The sequence below is a fragment of the Geotrypetes seraphini genome, chromosome 12 (assembly GCF_902459505.1).
Source record: "Geotrypetes seraphini chromosome 12, aGeoSer1.1, whole genome shotgun sequence".
In the NCBI taxonomy this organism is placed as follows: Eukaryota; Metazoa; Chordata; class Amphibia; order Gymnophiona; family Dermophiidae; genus Geotrypetes; species Geotrypetes seraphini.
In genome coordinates this window covers 60,990,195-61,013,863 of record NC_047095.1, presented here as the reverse complement: position 1 = coordinate 61,013,863, position 23,669 = coordinate 60,990,195, and the positions used below count along the sequence as shown (strand labels likewise).

General features: G+C 42.3%; 1 protein-coding gene across 1 annotated transcript in view; it reads right to left on the bottom strand.

Moving 5' to 3' along the window:
* The window catches only part of FAF1 (Fas associated factor 1), a 559,433-nt gene that overhangs the window by 204,280 nt on the left and 331,484 nt on the right, over positions 1-23,669 (bottom strand). Inside the window, exon 9 of the mRNA XM_033916532.1 lies at positions 1,750-1,845. Within this exon, the coding sequence (XP_033772423.1) occupies positions 1,750-1,845 (96 nt within the window). The remainder of the gene's footprint in view (positions 1-1,749; positions 1,846-23,669) is intronic.

The following is a 23,669-nucleotide window of genomic DNA, read 5'->3' as shown; positions in this document are numbered from 1 at the left end:
GACTATCCCAATCAAAATTGATAGGATTTTAAAGTTATGGGACAAATAGGTCCCTTGGTCCTGAAAGGGTTAAGAAACAAGCAGCCTAAAGCTTGTAAACTGAAAACGTCCTACAACTATCTGCTCTCACCTCTTGCTACTTTGATTCTACCAGGGACACTACTGAAAAATGCCCCTTGTTAAAGTATAGGCCAACGTCTAGATCTCTTGAGATAGTCTCCACAGCCACACTATGGGGCTCACACACTATCTAACGTACCTGGGGTCATGGGGGATTAAGTGACTGCTAAAACTAATGAATTATGCCCTATTGGAAACCCTAGGAGGGACCTACCTAGACACTACCAGGTCTACCCACTGCACTCGTACAAAGACCCACTCATTCACTTAACACAAAAAAAGTGGAGAAAAAGCCTCAGTTCATCTTCATATGGCAAAAAAACTCCACTTATAAATCACTATTAAGCAAGGTCCAAAATGTATCAGTTCACTCAGCAGTGAGAAACACTATAGTAGCCCTCGTAGGAACCACCTTAAAAAAACTCTAGCACGCCAAATAACAAAACTTCCAAAAAATGTGAGTAAAGCAAGCAACACATATATGAGTCTCAAACACAGTCAATGGTAAGCAGACGGTGTCCAGGCTGTCTTCCATGCATCCAAAAAGTGCAAGGCTGCCTGGCCCCATAGCCACTCTTTCAGATGAACTGAGGCTTTTTCTCCACTTTTTTTCCTTTTTTTGTGTGTGTTAAGAGAATGAGTGGGTCTTTGTATGAGTGCAGTGGGTAGAGACCTGGTAGTGTCTCGGTAGGTCCCTCCTATGGTTTCCAATAGGGCATAATTTATTAGTTTTAGGAGTTTTGTATGTCCTTCCTGAGATTTTTTTGGATTAAGTGACTGCCCAGGGTTACAAGGTGCAGCATGGGAGCTGAAACCACAACCTCGGATAAATAAATAAATAAATATATGCAGCAAATAATAACTGTTGCAATATGAACACAACTGATAATTGATAACTGACAATATTTATATTTTAAAAATGTATTCTGCCATTCCACAGAATATCTCTTCTAACTGCCACAGCATTATTGGAGCAATTAACTAGATGGTGGCAATATTCAGTCTACCTAGTTAGCAGGCAAAGTTTGGGGGAGGGGATAGTTTTGTCGATCCTTCCCTAGAACATCCACTTTCTTCTTGAAGTTCCCTACAAAGCACCTCCCACCTGAACAGCCCTTCCCCCCCAAGCCCTCCCTCCCAACGATCACCCCCAGAATATCCACCCTCCCATAGAGTACCCTATCCCCCTGTATACCCTACCTTTAAGGATGCCTTGATGGTCTAAGTTAGGATGGCCAGGAGTGATCCCCACTGATCCCCCATGCCAGCACCAAAATGGCGGTCAGGACCCTAGAGGTAGTACCACGCGTCTATCATATAGATCCCAGCTGCAATTCTGAACCTACAGCAGGCATGGGCAGAAACAACTGGGGATCACTTCTCCCCATCCTATTCTAGACCACCAGGGCTTCCTTAAAGAAGGCCCTGGGAAGAGGGGTTGTCTTCAGGAGGACTTTTCAGAAGGGGATTTTTTTCTGAGGCGGGTTTTCAGAAGGATGCAGCTCCTTGGGTGGTGGGGCCTTCAGAAAAAGGATGGTACACTCTTTTCACCTCTCATATCAGCATTAATATAATTTGACATAAAGGGCAATTAATCAACAGAAGTCAATTTAAAGTGAATATATTTACCTCTTCTGGCTGTTCTCTAGTCTGCACAGGGGATAATCTTCTTCCCACTGTCAGTCGATGACAGGGGTAATTAATTCCTGCAGCAGCTAGAGTCATCTGAAAACACAAAGTTCATTGTCAGTCAACATAAATATTAGTTCTGTTTCTTCTTTATAGTCTGAATATTTCTGCCATTCCTCCAACTAGTTAAAACACTTTAAATCAGTGGTCTCAAACTCGCGGCCTGGGGGCCACATGCAGCCCACCAGGTACTATTTTGAGGCCCTCGGTATGTTTATCATAATCACAAAAGTAAAATAAAACCGTTTCTTGATTAAATGTCTCTTTAGCTATAAATTACAATATTATTATTAACATTTAGCCAAAAGAAAAGATTTATAAACGATAAAGAGTTTTACCTCATGCAAAATTGTCATTTCTTTAAAATAAGACATTAACTATTTTTTTCTGAGGCCCTCCAAGTACCTCCAAATCCACAATGTGGCCCTGCAAAGGGTTGGAGTTGGAGACCACTGGCTAAACTGTAACCATGACATCTTGTTTGTCTTTGGGAAGCAGAGCTGAGATTGTGATGTCATAATGCCTCATTCCACCAATAAGAACCAGTCTCATCAGTGATGTCACAATGGCTTGATTATCCTGTTCTCCCCTCTGCCCTCCAACCCAGCCAGCAGATTAACTGTTCCCCTTAACTCAGTGGTCTCAAACTCACGGCCCACCAGGTCCTATTTTGAGGCCCTCGGTATGTTTATCATAATCACAAAAGTAAAATAAAACTGTTTCTTGATCATACGAGGTCTCTTTAGCTATAAATAACAATATTATTATTAAGACTTAGCCAAAAGGAAAGAGTTTTACCTCATGCAAAATTGTCATTTCTTTAATAAGACATTCACTATTTTTTCCTGAGGCCCTCCAAGTACCTCCAAATCCAAAATGTGGCCCTGCAAAGGGTTGAAGTTGGAGACCACTGCTTTAAATAATCAAAATTGAAGAAAGAAAAAAGAAAAACAAATAAGCTGAAGACTTTCTATACTATTAGAGCAATATGGAATCTCTTACAAATAACTAATCACTAAATACTGGAAAGGTAAAATATGACAAATACACGAAAACATTCAAAGTGGTCAAAATAATAAACCAATCCGGTACAAACGTGGCCGTGCGAGTCAACCAATAAAGATAGTCAAGACTCTTTCCTCAGCAGTGACGCGGAGGTGAGTGATTGGCGAATCTCTTCATAAAACGTTTTGAGAAGCCGCTGTGAAAACAGGACGCTGGTGAGATCGTGCGAGAAAACAATTCAGTGAGTAACTTGCATTATATTCCTTTTTAAGATAGTTTGTAATCATAAAGGATAAGAGAAATTTATATTATTACTTTCACAGATTTGTGTGAAGAAAGTGGGTGTCCAGAAGCCCTGAAGAAACGGTTTTACACCGTGAAACGTTGGCGGGTAAACAAGACGCCACTTAAAAGTTTTACACCACAGAACATCTCAGTCCCATATTCAAAACTAGCATAGTGGCAAATTGTATGTTCTCCACGGAGGTTTTTTCTACCGATGATGTGGGTGGAGGAGGCTTGAGCATTTATGTCCTGCCAGAACAAACCTGAGCTTTTTCTTCCATTGAGATAATACTCTCAGCCTAATAAGTGGAATAAGTTATTTATTTACCATATTTATCCACTTTCACCCTATGTAGATTTAGTAATTCTATTCAAGGGGCACATCTAATCAAATTTAACTTAGCAATAAATCTAAATATTTATATATTGGAGACACACAAGGGAACGGACAATGAGCAATCCACGGGAGCCAGCAGGATAAAACAAAGCTTGCTTATGTCAGTCCAGGATACACAGTAAAGTAGACCCCACACAGCCAAACCGCCTGCATCAGGGGGTCACTGTATTTGGGACTTCAATGAATATGACATCACATATGAATGATGAAATAGAAATCCAAAAAACAAGCACGGTAAAATGATGTTAGAAACCTCTTCTTATTTAGATTTTAGGAAATTGCTAAAGACTCTTTTATTTAATAAGTTGATATCTTAACGCTTTTCTCTTAACTTAATTATGTCATTTGATCACTTGCATTTTTCTCTATATGGTCCGCTTTTTATTCCGATGCATTATTGAATTGTATGCATTGTTTCCTGTGTTGTGGGCCGCTTAGAACCTCCCCGGTATGGCGGCATACAAATAAATTATTATATCTAATATAATAAAGCCCTAAGCCGCGCAAGCGCACTCCCACCTGCGTGCTCCCGTTTTCCATGCGCTGTAGGGACCCGCAGGTAGGAGTGCGCATGCGCGAGAGTCTTGCCATACAAAGAAAATCACACAGCCCTCTCTCCCTTCCTTCCTGTAAGTTTGCCGTCGCCGCTGCCGTCGTTCCCTGTAAGAACACTCGTGCGCACCAAAAGGTGATGTTTTCACACTCGCGCACCAGGGCTCCCTTAATGTATAGACGCTGCCCCCGTCGTCGATTTTGTGTACTAGACCGGAAGTGATCCCTCCCCCCATCTATAGCAAAGAGGAAGAAAAAAAATGGCTGACGGTGAAGAGGCAGATGGCGTAGGCTAGCGCTGTTTAGTGCTTGCAATTGGGAGGACGTCAACAAGCATGGGTTTTTTTTACATTCAAAGGCAGTGTGTACTGAATTGGCACCGCCACGGTAGAACATCCCGAGGTTAGGTCGGATGACAATCTCTTCAAGTGCCAGGGTTAGCGAGGAGATAGATCGATTAAAATTTTTAAGATCTGTGGGTCTATGTAGAAAGCTCTAGGCTAAAGCTCAGTACATGGTTCCTTAACACTCATAAAACAATTTTGTGTCTGGTGCAGTAACTAAATAGTATGTGAAAAAAGTACATACAAAAATATGCCTTAAGATGGAAGAGCATGGCAAAACTATATTTTCTGCAAAGAAATGCATCAGCACTCAGTTGCATGTACATGAGCTAGAACAGAGGTCTCAAAGTCCCTCCTTGAGGGCCACAATCCAGTTGGGTTTTCAGGATTTCCCCAATGAATATGCATGAGATCTATGTGCATGCACTGCTTTCAATGCATATTCATTGGGGAAATCCTGAAAACCCAACTGGAAGACAGACACACACACATATATTCTAGAACCCGTTAATGTAACTAAACTAAACTAAACCAAACCTTAAGTTTATATACCGCATCATCTCCACGGATGTGGAGCTCGGCATGGTTTACAAGAACTTAAAATATAGGAAGAGAAGGAAAAAAAAAAGGTTTACATGAACTTATATATAGAAGAGAAGAGTAAGGGGGGATAGAATTACATTTTAGTGAAAAGCCAGGTTTTCAGTTGCTCGCGGAATAATTGGAGGGAGCCCAGGTTCCGCAGCGGGGTAGTAAGGTCGTTCCAAAGACCTGTGATTCTGAAGAGAAGGAATTTTCCCAGTTTGCCTACATAGCGAATACTGTGTAGAGAGGGGAAGGATAATTTATACCTTTGGGCGAGTTTGGTAGAGTCAGGACTCACCCAAAGGTATAAGATATAAGTTATAAGATAGTGGGATTAAGGGAGGAAGGATGCCGTGAATGTAATGTAATGTAATGTAATTTATTTCTTATATACCGCTACATCCGTTAGGTTCTAAGCGGTTTGAAGAAAATATACATTAAGATTATAAATGAGAAGTAAGAAGGTACTTAAAAAATTCCCTTACTGTCCCGAAGGCTCACAATCTAACTAAAGTACCTGGAAATTAATAAAGAAGAGAAAATAAAGATGGTTGAAAAAAGAAAAATTCTATGTGAACTTATAGGATGGAAATTAAACTGACAGTGAAGAACTGTATGAAAAATACATACGGAATGCAGTTAGAGAGGGTAGGTTACAATCTATTGATGGTATTTGTTTAATTGGAAGGTGTTAAGGTGGGTAATTTGGGGGAAGGTTATCTGAAGATAGGTGAATCTTCTGGAGGTAAAAGAGGAGGGGTTAAGATATTTGGATGAATTTTTTGAAAAGCAGGGTTTTGATTTCTTTTCTGAATGTTTTGAAGTTGTCTGATATTGTCATAAGATTGGAGATGGAATGGTTGATTTTTGCTGCTTGTGTTGCTAGAAGGTTGTCAAACATTTTCTTGCGTTGTGTGCCTTTGAGTGGGGGGAAGGCGAAAGGGTTCGATGTTCTTCTGTGTCTTGAGGTGGAGATTTGGTTTAAGCGGTTGTTTAGATAGGAGGGGGAAGAGCCGTGTAATGCTTTGAATATCTTAAATGCCAGGCAGGAGCATTTGAAATGGATTCTGGAAATCACTGGGAGCCAGTAACGAGCTATAAGACTAGTATATTATAAAAAACATGACCTGTTGTTTGTTTTTGGAATTATATTTTATCATTCATGTGTGATGACATATTCATATATCAAAAGTGCTTGTGTGGCTCATGTTGCAGTGGCCATGTTGTCTCCTATGATGTCATTTATCAACTTTCAAGTCGTTTTGGCAATTCTATTCTTTCTCTTTTTTTTTTTTTAAGATTATGCGTCTGGAAGTCAAAGAAAATTCAGTTTCACTTTTCTGCTGCACAGCAGTGTATGTCATGACATTCAGCACTGCTCCTAAAAAGAAACTTCGCTCACAGACATTAGAGGCTGCCAGAAAGTGTCAACCCACCTTGTAAGTGATTTTTGGTTATTAAAAAAAATTCACTGTGGAGCTTTGGATGATTTTAAACAGTTTTATAGACACCCTGCTGCCTGAAGAGATTCTAACTTAGTATCTCAGTCATGAGACTTGTTAAACTACAGTAACAAAATCAAGCTGACTAATGATACTGCCAGGTACCCCTGCAAACGTGTCAAAAGTGACTTTGCGGCTCTGGGAGAGAAGGTGAAGCAGTCAGGTGCGCAGGGGGTATTCTTGTCCATCCTCCCTGTCGAGGGCAAAGGCCACGGCAGAGAAGCTTGCATCCTGGAGATGAATGCTTGGCTACGTGGATGGTGTTGTCAAGAGCATTTTGGCTTCCTGGACCATGGGATGATTTTCCGAGGGCTGCTGAGCAGGGATGGTGTGCATCTATCAAAGAAGGGAAGAAGTGTCTTTGCCGGCAGGCTGGCTAATCTACCGGAGAGGGCTTTAAACTAGAAGTGATGGGGCAGGGTGTTCAAAGCCCCGCGGTAAGTAAATCACTGAATACACGGATGGGAAAAGGGGGCAATGTTTGGAAAGCAGTATATAATAATGTTTGAAGTATGGGAAACAAGATTCTGGATCTAGAAGCTGTGATGGAAGAAGAGGAGTTGGATATAGTGGCAATCACGGAGACGTGGTTCACAGAGAACCATGACTAGGGTGTAGTTATACCAGGCTATAATCTGTTCAGGAAAGACAGGGTATGTATGTTAAAGATCATATTAAAGCCACACAATTGCAGGATCTGCAGGGCAAGAAAGAGGCACTGTGGATCAATGTGGAAAGAGGGAATGGTGAATATATTTACATTGGTGTGATCCACAGGCCTCCTTCACAGACAGAAGAAGTAGATAGAGATTTAATAGTAGACATTAAGAATATATCTAAAAAAGGGGAAGTTTTACTAATAGGTGATTTGAACATGCCGGATGTTGATTGGGGTATTCCTATTGCAGGGTCTTCTAGAAGTAGGGAGATCCTAGATTCTCTACAAGGAGAACTGTTCTAGCAGTTGGTAATGGAACTCGCACATGATGAGGTCATACTGGACTTACTGCTTACAAACGGGGAAAGTGTTTCTGATGCTACAAGTGGGTGATCATCTGGCATCCAGTGATCACTACATGGCACGGTTTAATATTAAGATGGGTATAGAGAGGGCTAATTCAAAAGCAAAGGTTCAAGACTTTAAAAAAACAACTAACTTTCTTTGGATGGGAGTTTATGTCAAGGAATTGTTGTCTGGATGAGAACATCTGGAAGGAGTAGAAATCCAGTGGGGAAAACTAAAAGGAGCAATTGTAAGAGCGACAAACCTTTTAGTGAGGCAAGTAAGTAAAAGTAAGAGGAAAAGAAGGCCACTTGGTTCTCAAAAGTAGTAGCTGAGAAGGTAAGGAATAAGAGGTAAGCTTTCATAAATTACAAAAGATCACAGAAAGAGGAAGATAGGAAAAAATATCTGGAAAAGTTAAGAGAGGCTGGTCATATAGTCAGGAAAGCAAAGATGCAAATGGAAGAAAAAATAGCTGACATGATAAAACGAGGAGACAAGACATTTTTTAGATATATTAGTGATAGGAAGAAGTGCAACAGTGGCATTGTGAGAATCAAAGGTGAAGGGGAGGAATATGTAGAAGCTGATAAAGAAAAGGCCAAATTGCTTAATAAATATTTCTGTTCTGTGTTCACGGCTGAAGCGCCAGGAGCGGGACCGCAGAAGAATAGGGATGGAGGAGTAATAGACCCTGATCAATTTTCAGAGGGTTGTGTGTTCGTGAGGAGCTAGCTAAATAAAGATAGACAAAGCAATGGGGCCGGATGGTATACATTCGAGGGTGCTGAAGGAAGTTAGGGAAGTTCTGGTAGCTCCACTGACTGACCTTTTCAATGAGTATCTAGAGTCGGGAATGGTACTGGAGGACAGGAGAAGGGTGGATGTGGTCCCTCTCCACAAAAGTGGAAGTAAGGAAGAAGTAGGGAATTACAGGCTGGTAAGTCTGACTTCTGTTGTAAGCAAATTAATGGAAACGCTTTTAAAACAGAGAATGGTCAAGTTTCTGGAATCCTGTGGATTACAGGACTGGAGGCAACATGGATTCACTAGAGGTAGGTCTTGTCAGACAAATCTGATCAATTTCTTTGACTGGATACCAGAGAATTGGACAGAGGATGTGCGCTAGATGTGGTGTATTTAAATTTTAGCAAAGCCTTTGACACAGCAGTCTAATAAATAAACCGAGTGCCTTTGGGATGAATCCCAAAGTGACGGGCTGGGTCAGGAACTGGTTGAGTGGAAGGCGACAGAGGGTAGTGATCATTGGAGATCACTCTGAGGAGAGGGATGTTACCAGTGGTGTGCCTCAAGGTTCTGTTCTTGGGCCTGTTCTTTTTAACATTTTTATAAATGATATTGCTGAAGGGTTGTCGGGTAAGATTTGCCTCTTTGCGGATGATAACAAAATTTGCAATGGAGTAGACACACTGGATGGTGTGAATAACATGAAGAAAGACCTGGCGAAGTTTGAAGAATGGTCTGAAATTTGGCAGCTAAAATTTAATGCTAAGAAATGCAAGGTTATGCATTTGGGATGCAAAAATCAGAGGGAATGGTACAGTTTAGGAGGTGAAGAACTTATGTGCATGACGGAAGAGCGGGACTTGGGTGTGATTGTATGTGATGATCTTAAGGTGGCCAAATACAGTCAAACCTCGGTTTGCGAGTAACCCGATTTGCGAGTGTTTTGCAAGACGAGCAAAACATTCTCGCAAATCTTGTCTCGCAAACCGAATGTTGACTCGATTTGCAAGCACCCCCCGATAACCGGCATCGCTCCCTCCCGCTCACAAAGGCCCCCCGCACAAACCAGCACCCCCCTCCCCCGCGCAAACCGGCACCCCTCGCCCGAACAACTTCAAACTTACCCCCGTCTGGCACCGGCACGCAGCCCACAGGACGTGCCGGTGGCGCTTGAAGAAGTTCCTGCCTCTTGCTGGGCCTTGAGCACGCATCTGCGCATGCTCAAGGCCTTCTAGTTCTCCCTCTCGCCGAGATTCACTTTTCCAATCTCCCCCAATTCACCTCACAGGCTGTAACAGCCTGTACTCACTGTGACCTGTCTGAAGATCTTTGCGGTAGCCTGCTTCAGCTCTCCAACAGTAGCTGGATGAGAGAATCACTGTTTCATGTTGGATAATTGTTAATGTTGTGCCAGAATGTCTCTGGAAAACTAATCTTTGGGCTGCCAGTCAAACCCTAAGTCTGACTGCACCTTTACCCCTGCGGATCAATGGATATGTATCAGGATGGGCGGAGGCGAGATGATGCAACTGGCACCCGGCAAGACACCACTGAGTTTCCTAAGGGCGCCCAACAGCCTGCGCTTGACCCCTGCTTAACAGTAGGTGAGACCAATTCAGACCCTGAGTTTCAAAGAAAACTATGCAAGCTGGCTAACAGGTACCGACTGGGATTGGCCTGTACCAAAGTCTGGGTGTTCTCAAAGCAGACAGAGAGGAAAATAAACACTCCTAGCACCCAGAATCCCTGAAAAAGGGATGAAAAATACACCGAATAAAATAATAAAATGGGGAGAGCAGAACAAACACTCCTGCAGGCAAGCGTGCAGGTGAAGCTAAGGAGCCCAGTGAAGTACAGAGAGGCAAAATGAAAAATCCGGAGCAGATTCCTTCTGCAGATGCACGTGGCTATGGGGATATTACTCATCGGTCTAGAACAGGGGTGTCAAAGTCCCTCCTCAAGGGCCGCAATCCAGTCGGGTTTTCAGGATTTTCCCAATGAATATGCATGAGATCTATTAGCATACAGTGAAAAATGCATGCAAATAGATCTCAGGCATATTCATTGGGGAAATCCTGAAAAGCCGACTGGATTGCGGCCCTTGAGGAAGGACTTTGACACCCCTGGTCTAGAATGTCTCACCTATTGCACTGGAAAGGATTTTGTAGACCAGCTCTATGATAATCTTATCTTTCCACTTATAACCCAAATCCTCAACATAACCATATTACTCATTGAACTTCCTCTTAATGCACTGACGATATTATCCTTCTCTGTTTCATTCACAGTTGACAAAAACTCTCTTTATTTGAATTCAGTTCAGGCCTTTTCAGTAGCAGCTGAAAGTTCGTTACATTAATCTAATCTAATCTAGTCTTCAATTTATATACCAATTTTAAGTTTGCACCCGAGGTAATACAACTTGCCTAAAGTCATGACTGAATCTTGGCTTTTCTGGTTCTCAGCCTGTTGTTCTAACCACTAGGTCATTCCTACAAGTTCTTGAACTCCTCCTTTACCACCCTGACTTGGTACCTTTAAATTTGATAAACATTTGTACAAAGTGCAATAAACCCTAAATTCTAAATATGATCTTACACCTGATTGAAATCTGAACTGTTCACATCCTTAATATTCTCGGATACGTCAGTCAATCAGAACACCTAGACAGCTCCTTATCTTGCTTGCTTGAATCAGCTTTGTTTTGATTCTTACAGCAGGAAAAAGTGATCATTGTGTTCAATGAAAGAACATGTGGTGATCCATGGGCTTTGGTAGAGATACCCAGAATTGCTGAGGATATGACAAAGTACAATCCCATGCCCTATTTATGTTCCCTTCTGTTAAGGGCTGTAAAAATAAGAAATATCATGGTCACTGTCTTTCCTATCAAGCAGCTCAATTCGATAAAGAATTCCACCCAGATCAATATCTTAGAAACATTACAGAAAACTTTTGAAAACTTTTCTTTTTTCTAAATTTGTAGCTAGCTAATTCTTGCGTATTGCATTATCTCTGTACCCACTCATAGCATAATCTTTTGTAAACCGCTTTGAACTAAGGGTTATGTGGTATAGAAATCTGTTATTATGTAAATCTAAGATGAACATAGAACATGATACAGGTATTGTATGTGCAAATAAGTAGGATTTAGTATGAACATAGTACACGATACTAGTATTACATGTGTATATACATAGGATTATGGTGTAAATGTGTCTGTATTGAAAACCATCTCAAAAAACACTAACTCTGTATTGTAACACCTTTACAGAAGCTCATGTAAACTGCTCTGAATTGACTCCCTAGTCATTAGTAGCAGTATAGAAGCTTTCAATAAACAATAAACAATAAACTTGATTAAGGTATAAATATGTCTGTATTGAAAACCATCTCAGAAAACGCTAACTCTGTATTGTAACATCTTTACAGAAGCTCATGTAAACCGCTCTGAATTGACTCTGCAGTCATTAATAGCAGTATAGAAGCTTTCAATAAACAATCGACAGTGGGGAGATACAACCCTTTTCCTATCTCATTTAGCTTTTTCTTGTAATTAATAAGCAAACAATCTAAAGCCAATCAGGTGAAGTACTAAGGGATTAATTAAAACATCAGAAATTCAACAAGTTTGCATTTGGCATGCAATACTGCCACTACATTGCAAATGACAAATAACTCTAAAACAACAGACCCTGGAAAATTAACAAATAAACATTTCTATTCCTTCCACTTTAATGTGTGAGACTGCAATTTACACCCCAACAATCTGAAACTGCTGAGCTTGTGGTGTACATGGGCAAAAGAAAAAAAAAATCCTTTAATCCTTCCTAAGGGAGTGTAAGAAAGGGTGCACTTTAACATAATCCTAAAATTAGCAAGCCAGTAAACTGATAGCGACGCTGGCAACCAACTGAACAGCACAATAATATATTCTGAAAATTCTGAACAAATTAAGTAGCAAATTACTCCCTTCTCCTCACGTTTTGTGAAATGGGTAATTTTTAAATTATACTGTTTTAAGCTCAAGGAACGATAAGATGGTGTTAACTACTTTTCTAGGATCCAAGATAAAGAGGCACATCTACCCATGATAAGCAGCTTTAAAAAATGAGAATTGTGACCCCCCCTTTTTATGAAGCTGTGTCAGGCTTTTTTATCACCAGCCGCTGCGATATTAGCTCCGACGCTCATAGAGCTATTACAACTGCGGCCGGCGATAAAAAAAAGCCTCGCACATCTTCGTAAAAGATGGGAGTATATTATTAAACACTTTTTTCCAGCACAGACAGCTGTTGTAGCACTTGCACCCCAAAAATACTCTAACTACGTCATAAAATTAAACCACCTTTATGGTGTTACTGGGAGCCAAGCTTTGATGTTTTTGGAATATAAACCATCCAATATACAGTATATTCAAGACTTAGAAAGATACTCATTGACTTCAGTCAATAAATCAAACCAAGCCCTACATTAGGAAAAAGGTGACCGAGGCCACACGTAATTTGGAAAACTCAAATAAACTCTACTTGAAGGGGATGTAAGACGTCAGAGAAAGGGCGGGACCGCCGGAAGAGGAAGCAGCGTAGACGCAGGGCTAAGAGAAGGGGCAGGACCGCCGGCAGAGGAAGCAGCAGGACGACGGTAGGCAGCTTCTACATGATGGGGGTGGGGGGGTGGGGAGGCTGTGAGGGTGCGAGCGGTCTTTCGGGGTGGGGGTGCGTGTTCGAGCGCGATCGGTCCTTCGGGGTGGGGGTGCGAGCGGTCCTGCGGGGTGAATCGGACATCGGGGGGGGGGGGGAACTATGTTAAAAAAAAAGGGGGATAACGCGCTCACGAATATAACGCGCATGGTTATACTCGGTTTGTAAAAATCGTGTATAACGCGCGCGCGTTATATGTGTGAAAATACGGTAATACATTTTCAGTCTGATTACAATACACATGAGCCTCATTATCACTTTTCAGATATACTAGGACTGTACTCCTGAAGTCATTATTATTTCGAAGTGGGGAGAAGACGTGCTCCATGTATTTCATGATCTTAGTAGTAGTTTGAATTCATTGTAAGTACAGCAGTCATCAAATTCCTTCAATCAAATATGTTCAAAAGAAGAAACTCAAACTGCAAAGGGCACACTTATTTATAAGGAAATATCCACAAAAAGTTATAGAAATTTTAGTTAAGTATCTCAAACAGAAGGCAGAAAAACAAAACAATCAATCAAATGGAGTCCTGTATATAGTGTAACAGACAAAACTGAGGTGAAAGAAACTTGAATTTGTACTCAACTAGCTGATATGCAAAAATTCCCTGTAGGTCCTATACTTGATACCAAGTCTTGCTGCAGCTGATCTGACCTGGGCCCCAAGCTCCTGACCCACTCATTATTTTGCTTTTCAGGATTTTTTTTTTTTTTTTTTTTTGGGGGGGGGGTTCTAGTTCAGTCCTCTTTACTAGTAGCACAAAGCAAATTACATTTCCAGTCCTCTAGAAACAATGAAACAAGCTACTGGGCCTGCATGGAGGGATAATTGCCCAAGATCGCAAGAAGTGTTGGTGGGATTTGAACCCTGGCTTCCCTGGATGTCAGTCTACTGCTCTAAATACCTACTACACAACTTATCCATGCAATACTCTCACTATACTCCTCACCTGGCTTAAACAATCTCCTCTTTCCCGCCTTCTGCCAGACTTTCTTCCTCCTATCTAATCTCGCTAAGCCCCATAGATTTGCACCTCTCTCTGGCCTAACTAACATCTACCAAATGCTTACAGTAGGGTGCATGCATGCTAGTAGCAAGGTTGCATAACTTTCAGCACACCTTATTATTTTGACAGGTGGCCATGCCCACTTCCAGACATGCCAGCCAAATAGAACCGAGGATCCACCCAAGCCCTGCCCATTCTCCGCCCCTCCCATCAATAACATCACCGGATGACATTGTGGCCCTATCAAAGCCATGCCCCATTTGTACAGCCACACCCCTAACCCCACCTATTTGCATACCTCTACCTCAATTCCCATCAGCTGTTTGCATAACCCTGCCCCAAACCCTCTGTTGGTGTCATCACAGAAAGTGATGTCATAACTCTGACCAGGCCAAGCCCCCTTTTCAAAATGGCAGCACACACTGGAGGTCCCTACATCACTTCCTGTTTCATACTACTCACCATCTTGGGTGGTCATGTCACAGGAAGTGATGTCAATTGCCCCCTGCAGTCCTACAGGACCATGCAGAGTGTGTTTTTCTCCCGTTTCTTTTTTTTAATCTGATTGCCTCTCCCAGCTTGTTTATTCTGCCCTCAGTTGTTGGTTCTGCCCTCAGTTGTTGTTTTTTTTTACAACACATAATATGTTCATTCCACAGACACACAGCCAACATTTTCAAAAAGAAAAAAAGAGAAATATCAAAACAATACAGTCTCTCTCTTAGCACACAGACACAAAGCTGTTTATTAAGTAAATTTTCACAAAGCCACAGGATGCTGGTATTAAACTCCTGATTTCTTCTGACCAGACCTGAGTTAGCAGCAAAAAGACTAAAGTTGTTACAGCTAAAATGTTCATTCAGGACATGGGCCCAGATGCATTAAACGTTCCGATCGTCTAACAATCGTTGCTAACTGGTTTAGTGACAACCTACTTTGCCGATCCGAAGTACACCAAAGGTACACCACATGCTTTCCATGCATTCGTACATTCTCCAATTCCCCCATGCAAATGACCTCATTAGTATTAAAATGAGGTCATTAATATTAAAATGAGCACTCTGATCTATGGACTAACATCGTTAAGGCATGTACTAAATTTAGTGATGGCTAAATAACGACCTGAAAAAACTGACTGGTCTGCCATATAAAACGAGAGGCAGGAGGGATGCCCACTCCTCTTGCCTCAGAAACCCGTACCCCCACACTTCCAACTCCCCCCACCAAATGAAGATCAGTCACCAGAACATCCCCTGCACTCTCCTCTGCAAAGATCGTACACACCCAAAATCCCCCCATGCTCCTGAACCCCAGCGAAGATAACTGGCAAGAGGGATGCCCACTCCTTCTTACTGCCTCTTCAAGGCGGGACTTCCCTGGGATGCACTGGGGAGGGGCCTAAGGCCCTGATTGGCCCATATACCTAAGGTATCTGAACCAATCAGTCTTAGGACACTCCCAGTGCATCCCAGGAGGATTGGCTCAGGTATCTGGGCCTATTTATTTATTTTTTAGATCATCCTCCCAAAGGAGCTCAGAACAGGTTACAAATCAGGAACTCAAGCATTTTTCCCTATCTGTGCCAGTGGGCTCAAAGTCTTATCTAATGTACCTGGGCAATGGAAGATTGGCAAACAGATTCTGTAACCAGCACCCATGTCAGCTACTGCCTTAAAAACGTTCACCGATCACATGTCAATCACTCGACAGTGCCAGTTACAGAATCACGCCCAATCAGCCAAGATAGGTGGCTAAAATGTAGGCCTGGAAACCCTGGCCCACATTTCAGCCGCCTATTTTTGCCGCTAGACCACAGCAACCATAAGCTGATTGCAGCAGAGGATAAATGCAGCAGGGGAATTTATCCCTGATCAGCTCCCTGAAGCTGCAGCTTCAGGAAGTACTGCCGGCTCAGCTGATAGTGTGGGTGTGGGTGGGGGGTAGGAATTCTCCTGGCACAAATAAGCTGAGCGAGCTGCAGCAGACAGATGACCCCCATAATCGGCAGGAGGGATGCCCACTCACTCCTGCCCGACAACTGAAACATTCCCCAACCATGATAGGCAGGAGGGACGGCCACTCCCTCCTACCACACGAACCCAAAACCTCCCAAACCGCAATAGGTAGGAGGGATTCCCATTTCCTTCTACCACCTGATACCCCCAACCACTACCCCCCAAGCCCCCTACCCTGATACTCCCTAATACCCACACCAACACCCCTAAGCCCACCTCAACCTCCCCCCCCTCCCGTACCTCTCATAGTGAGGCCAGACGAAGGGACGCCTACTCCCTCCGGCCACCAGGCTCACCTTTTTAGGATACACTGGGAAGTACATCTGCTACTTGCGCTCCCATGCCCACTCTGCCAAACGTCTCTGGCTTAAATCCCGTACGCATACCGACTTCATACACTTCAAATTCACGCTGATTTCATTCCAGTCTGCCCTTTCGCTTGCCCAAACAAGAACACTATGCCCATTTAACCACCTCTCTTAGTTCCAACCTTCGCTGTCTCTTTACTACACTAAATAAACCCACATAGTTAAAACTTCTTAGGACCTAAATTGGCACAAGCACCAATTCAACTCAGATTGAAACATCTGAGGACACAGGGCCAGATTCTCTAAGCTCCGACCCCAGGGTTAAAAAAATACCATGGAGGGAGCAATTTTTGTTTTACTGGCGATTCTCAGAACAATAGCATGCTATGTGTGCGGAAAAGTCGCTGGTAAAGGGAGAGCAGGCGCTGTGTGCTCAGAAGAAAAGTCGCTAGCACAGCGTGGATGCTGTACCCAGAGCAGAGTGAAAACAGGGATAAGAGCAGCCTCGGTGCTGCACTACTTCCTATAATCTGATCGGCCAGCGAAGCTTTCCTAGTCATTAGAACACATGGAAAGCATAAAATAAAGTGTTCTATTTCAGCATTATAAAACTCCAGAGCTGTCAGTTTCCTTTTCAGATACAAGGTGTTAACATCCAAAACATACAGCTTAGATAGTTTTAATTGCAGCCACTGCATTCTTACGCACAAAGCCAAGTCCAAAGTGACCAGCCAGCCATACACATATACAGTTACAAGGTAATGTGATTCAACTGTACCTTTCTTGGCAAAGGTTGAATACCAAGATCTAAACTCTGGTAAAGAATTTAAGGCTCTTAAAAAGTGTGCCTGATTTTAAGCTTTAAAGTATAGCTTTTCAACCATGCTTAACACTTCCTGTACAAAAAGGATTTGCAAATATTTGAGACTTTATATTTTGTCTTTAACTTGTCTCTTCATGAATGGCACAGAAAGCAAAGCTGTTTACCTGTAACTGATGTTCTCTATGGACAGCAAGATAAATCAAGTCCCAATGTGTAGGTGACGTGGGCATTCTCACAGCTTATGAGGGAAACAAAATGTTGAACTGATAAGGAGGTGACTGCGTGACTCATTCATCCTGCTGTCCATGAAGAATACGTGAAAACCTAACATTATCTTTGGAAAACACTTTTGGATGTACAGTAAAACCTTGGTTTGAGAGCATAATTCGTTCTGGAAACATGTTTGGAATCCAAGCAAATTTCCCCATAAGAAATAATGGAAACTCAGACGATTCATTCCACAACCCAAAAACTTTAATACAAAATAGTGTACTGTATAAAGTAGAAATATATGAACCTGCACTTTACTTTTGAAAAGAATCGTGGCTGGTGTGAGGAAAACGAGAGCGAGGAGAGGATATGGGTTATTGTGTAGGACGACTTCCACTATGATGTGATGCGCGTATTGCAAGACCTCACTCGTTCGCTACACTCCCGCAGCGTCAGAGAGAGAAGAGCCATCGGCCCAGTTGTCATGTGCATACTCATATTGCAAGACCTTGCTTGTTTATCAAGTTAAAATTTAATACAACAGTTTGCTCGTCTTGCAAAACACTCGCACACCAAGTTACTTGCAATCCAAGGTTTTACTGTATATAATAATGATAATAATTTTATTTCTTATATACCGCTATACCATAAGTTCAAAGCGGTTTACAACAAGAGACATACAATGAGGGTAAGAGATGTAATGGGAAGAAAAAAGTACTTTCAGGGATACAAATTACAAATGGAAGAGAACCAAGTTGGTTTGAATCAAAAGGATGTCTCTAGTCAGAGATTGGGGTGCGAGGGGAAAACAATTTGGGTGGAATACAATTACAAATGGGAAGAGCATGAGTTAATCTAAAATCAAGAATGGGGAATGGGATGAGGATGGCTGAGGGGGAATGGACAAGAATTGGGATTAGAATGTGTTAAAGAGTGATTTTCAGTCAAATTATTTTGCTGGGTAGAATTATATATTACTAGTCATTAAGCCCGTTACATTAACGGGTGCTAGAATACTGTTCACCCTCTATGTTGCCCCTTCTATTTACTGCCCTCTCTTCTCTTTCCATCCAATGTCCGCCCTCTCTCTCTCTGTCCCATATGGCCTCTCTCCATCTCCTCTTTCCTTTTCCCTTGGTCTGGCATATCTTCCTCCTTCCCTCCATGCCCTGCCATCTGTTCTTCCCTCCAAGCCATTCTCTCCCCCTCTGCTCACTTTCCTCCTTGAACTACTTCATTGGACAGCAGCAGCATTGACAGTTCATTGCTGTTGCTAGCTTTAGGTATTCCTCTCTGGCGGGTCCTGTCTTCATGAAAACAGGAAGTAGGCAGGACAGGCCAGAGAGGAAGGCCTGAAGCCGCAACAGCAGCGAATTGTAAACGCTGCTGCTGCCTTTAGCACCCGAGGCAGATGCTTCTCTCCCCTCCCAGCCCAACCCCCGCAGACTCTGCGACCCTCCCAGCGAGATAACTTTAATAACAAACCTCCCTCCAGCGTTGGCAGCCGCAGCACGCTAAAAAGGCTGCTTCGCGGCTTTCTTCTGCCGTTGAGTCTCTCTATCGCGTCATTGACATCATTAATGACGCGGCAGACGGACTCAACTGCAGGAGAAAGTCGCGAAGCAGCCTGTTTAACGTGCTGCGGCTGCCAACGCTGGAGGGAGGTTTGTACCGGTATGTGCAGAAGCGATATGTCTCCCCCCCTCTAGTACCTGTGCAGCACTTTGCTGCGGCGCATCCTCCCATCCTGAGTTGGCCACAGCGCTCGAGTGTGTTTCTCCCGCTTTGTCTGGCCGCCGCATACGCACTCTGGCCACGGACCTACAGATCACGGATCAGGGATTACAGATCACGCGGGTCTGAGTGCGCATGCGCGGCTAGTGTTTTATTATAAAGGATTAGTAAAATGCTAATGCTTGATGTTTGCTGAGCTTTTGGCAAAAGATGGCTGCATTAAATATTACTTTCCAAGTTAAAAGGTGATTTCATTATTTGGGAAAGGACCATACTGAGAGACCAGATATAGTGCAAATAGTTTTGTAAGAGACTTAAGGAAAAGTAAGCCTTTCATGAAATGAGTTACTAGAGGATGAGAAGAAATTGGGTTTTTTTCTCCTAGTTATGGTATGCACTTAAGGAAAACAAATTCAGTCAGTGTGCCCTTGTCAGAACAACAAAAACCAAGATCTTCCCACTCCTGACACTAAGAAGGAGAAAATGGAACGACAGACTAAAAAATAATATCACAGCGTAAGAGGTTATGGTCGACTGTGTTCTTGATAGAAGTATCCCCTAAGAAACAATGCCTCAGTGGTGAAAAGAAGAAACTGATGTGTGTCAAAGCAGCTCCTGATTGGTGAGGCCCAACTTTAGTACAGGAAGAGGCGGTCTGAGCTTACAGCGAGTGATTTCCTCCACTCGCCGGCGCTCCGGCTGCCCTCTCCTGCCTCTCCAGTTGTCCTCTCCTGGTTGGCGGTTCACGGTCGGAAAATACCGCGAATGAACCGCTGACCACTGTAATTAAAATTTAAAAAACAGGAAAAGAACTCCATCTTATTACAAAACTGGCATAATAAAAATTTAACAATGAGCTTAAAATTAAAATAAAATAAAATAAAATATAAAGGGCCTGATTCTCAAAAAGCATGTCCCAATTGCAGGCAATGGTAGGCGTCCTACTGCCATCTGGTAGCCAATCGGGATGCACGTTTTTTTATTTTTAAAAATTGTTGGAGGCATAACTACATTGTAGGTGTCCATAGTACATCTATGGACCCCCTTGCTGCATTCACACAGCCTTAGTTAAGCCAGATCTACAGCTGGTGCAACTGTGGGGTGCACCAACGTCAGGTTAATAATAATAATAATAACTTTATTTTTGTATACCGCAGTACCAGAATAGTTCAGAGCGGTTTACATGACAAGAGACTGTACATCTACAGTGAAATTTACAAATAAGTCAATCAATCAATATAAAACTTAGCAAGTCGGGAGCAGGCAAGAAGGAGATAGAGAGGTTATTAACAAGTCAATCGGCGTGGCTTAGGAAGTCGGGTGCAGGTAGGTAGGAGGTGCAGGTAGGGAGATTACGCTAGCAAAAACAGAATCTGGGCAGCCAGACAACATTTTAGAATAGCTCTTCACTGTGTGGCATTAGGGCATCCGCTCATAAAATTGCCCCTTTGTGCTGAAAAGCTGCGTTAAAAAGACATTCCTTTAATTTAATTGGATTACACATTATGGCACAAATGCTTCAGGTAAGCTATAACTATTTTATTGAAAATTTATACTATAACATCAAAACAATATAATAAAATATCAATTGCATTACTTCCTTGGCTCAGCTGCTCTTAATCGATTGTAAAGAGCCAATTTTTGACCATTTTGCATGTGGTGTTAGGGCTCTTCAGCTTGGAAAAGAGACGGTTGAGGGGAGATATGATTGAAGTCTACAAAACCCTGAGTGGAGTAGAACACAAGTGGATCAATTTTTCACTCCAACAAAAATAACAAAGACTAGGGGGATACTCGAAGTTAAAACCAATAGGAGGAAAATTTTTTTTCACTCAAAGAATACTTAAGCTCTGGAACTCATTGCCAGAGGTTGTGATAACAGCGGATAGCGTAGCTGGTTTTAAGAAATGTTTGGACAAATTCCTGGAGGAAAAGTCCGTTAGTCTGTTACAGAGAAAGACATGGGGAAAGCCACTGCTTGCTCTGGATCAGTAGCATGGAATATTGCTACTCCTTGGGTTTTGGCCAGGTACTAAGGACCTGAATTGGCCACTGAGAAAATGGGCTACCGGGCTTGATGGACCATTGGTCTGACCCAGTAAGGCTATTCTTATGTTCTTAGTTATTTTCTCAGAGCAATGGATGACATTGCCAACGTGTTGTTACTGATTCATCCTGCTTGTTCACAAAGAACTTAACAAGGAATTCTTTATGGCAAAGGAGTGTCCAACCCTGGTGTTTTTTTAACACGTTTCTATCCAGTTAGGTTTTCAGACTATTCACAAAGAATATGCATGTAATGCCTCCACTGTATCAAATCTATCTCTTAGGACAGAGCTGAAACTTCTGCGCTACGGGTTAATTGTGAGACCTATTCCAGTTAACGTTGTAGAGCTAAGGACATGAGGTTTATGGAAGGACCGTGACCTAGAAAATAAGACCTTCATTTCGCACAACCATCTATTCTGCTTAGTTTATTGGCTCAGGGTTTTTTTTTTTAAAATCTAATGGTCTCTAATACGAAAGAACATCAAGATCAGGATGTGCTATTTCTATAGTCATCAGAAGATATGAACTTCATTGTTTAATGAAGACAGCTGTTCCAATATATTAGTTACAGAAGGAACACACTGTTTTGTACAGAACCTGCAAGTATAAAACGTGATTTTAACTACAGATACGGGTTGTAAAATGGACATAACCATATGCTAGCAATATCGGACATAACGTGGCAGAGGAAAGGCCTTGCTGGGGCTGGCCAGAAGCAGCCTGTTTGTTTACAGCATTGTCTCTGCTCACTGGCTGCTGCTACTGCTTTGGGTAAGTGAGGGAGAGAGGGAAGGGGGTTGTCAGGACTGGCTCTGCAGCTTGGAGGGAGGGAGAGAGGGAGATTTATGGCTGAGGGTGATGCTTCGGGGGCTGGAAGGAGGAATGGGGGTTGTTGGGTCAGGAGTGTATAACTTTGGCGGTTTGAGGAGCACGGGAAACAATATATATATATACTAATTGATGCCCCGGCGTTGCATGGGTATTTAATTACAGCAATAACACTGTAAATGGATTCAAATAAAGATACTTTATAGTGGTGAATGAAATTATTTTTTTACAGCTTTATAAAAAGTACAATATTCAAATTATAATGTGAAATATTTGACAAAATGAATACAATACAACAAACACAAAACTTGATTATAAACAACAATTTTAGTTTCACCTCCAGGAGCAAGAACATATAAATTCTTGGGTGAAGAGACCTCCAGAACATATCACCCCAGGTAGTGAGGGATCTGCATACCAAGTTTCGTTCAAATCGGTCAAGCCGTTTTTGATTTACTGTGAGAATGGCAGCTGTTTACATTTTTTCCATTGACATGAATGGGTGAAATCTGATGTTCTGTTTGTAGCTCCGCCCACGTGTGCAGGTGGGCCGCGAGACCCCCAGAACATATCACCCCAGGTAGTGAGGGATCTGCATACCAAGTTTCGTTCAAATCGGTCAAGCCGTTTTTGCGTGATCGCGGCACATACACACACACACACATACATACATAAATACACACATACATACCTCCGATTTTATATATATAGATTTTTTTTCTAGTTGGTTAAGAGTGCCAGTTAGTTGCATGTAGCACGGGATTCTATTGTAATATTTAATTGGGCGATTCTGGTCTTGAATTCATTTAACCCCAAGACAAAATATCCTTCAAAGACACCAAAATATAAGTTGGGCGTACCCTAGGACATTGCAGGAAAGTTAACTCCCTAGACTCCACCAAAAATATATAAACCTCAAAACTAAATTTTTAAGATAAGGAGCATCCTCAGCATGAGCTTGAAAGCTTTAAAGAGCAACTCAAAGAGCAGCTCTATTGCTTAGAATAGTAAAGCCAGCCACTAGAGCACTTGAGGCTAGTTACATGCAATAAACTCAAACATCACTCCTTTGTACATTACTCTTCAGTACTGAAGGGCCACTTTGCTGAGGATGAGTGCAAAACTATCCACCCAGGGGGTGCCCCAACTCAGAAGATCTTGCAGGCAACACCCATACTGAAAAATCACTCATGGGGTTACATCACCTTTCTCAATCAGTCCACCAGACTGCTGTCTTTCCCCACCAGGTATGTGGCTTGGCGCACCATGCTGTGGTTGCTGGCCACTTCCATATCTCAACTGCTTTCTGGCACAGGGGTAATAGCCCCTACCCCCTGCTTATTGACCTAATAAATGGCAACCTGATTGTCTGTTTAGATCAGAACAATTTGGTTCATCAGCCAATTTCTGAAAGCCTTTAGAGCAGGGGTGCCCACACTTTTTGGGCTTGCGAGCTACTTTTAAAATGACCAAGTCAAAATGATCTACCAACAGTAAAATTTAAAAAAACACAAAGCACATTGTATGCAGAGAAAATGTTAATTATCATTTATATTCCGGGGTTTTTTCAAAGAGGTCAAGGCAGATGGCTCTATGTAATGTCACCTCAGTAACAACTATACAAAAATAGACAAATATACCCCTTCCCTTTTTACTAAATCGCGATAGCGGTTTTTAGCGCAGGGAGCTCCGCTGAATGCCCCGCGCTGCTCTTGACGCTTATAGGCTCCCTGCGCTAAAAAATGCTATTGCGGTTTAGT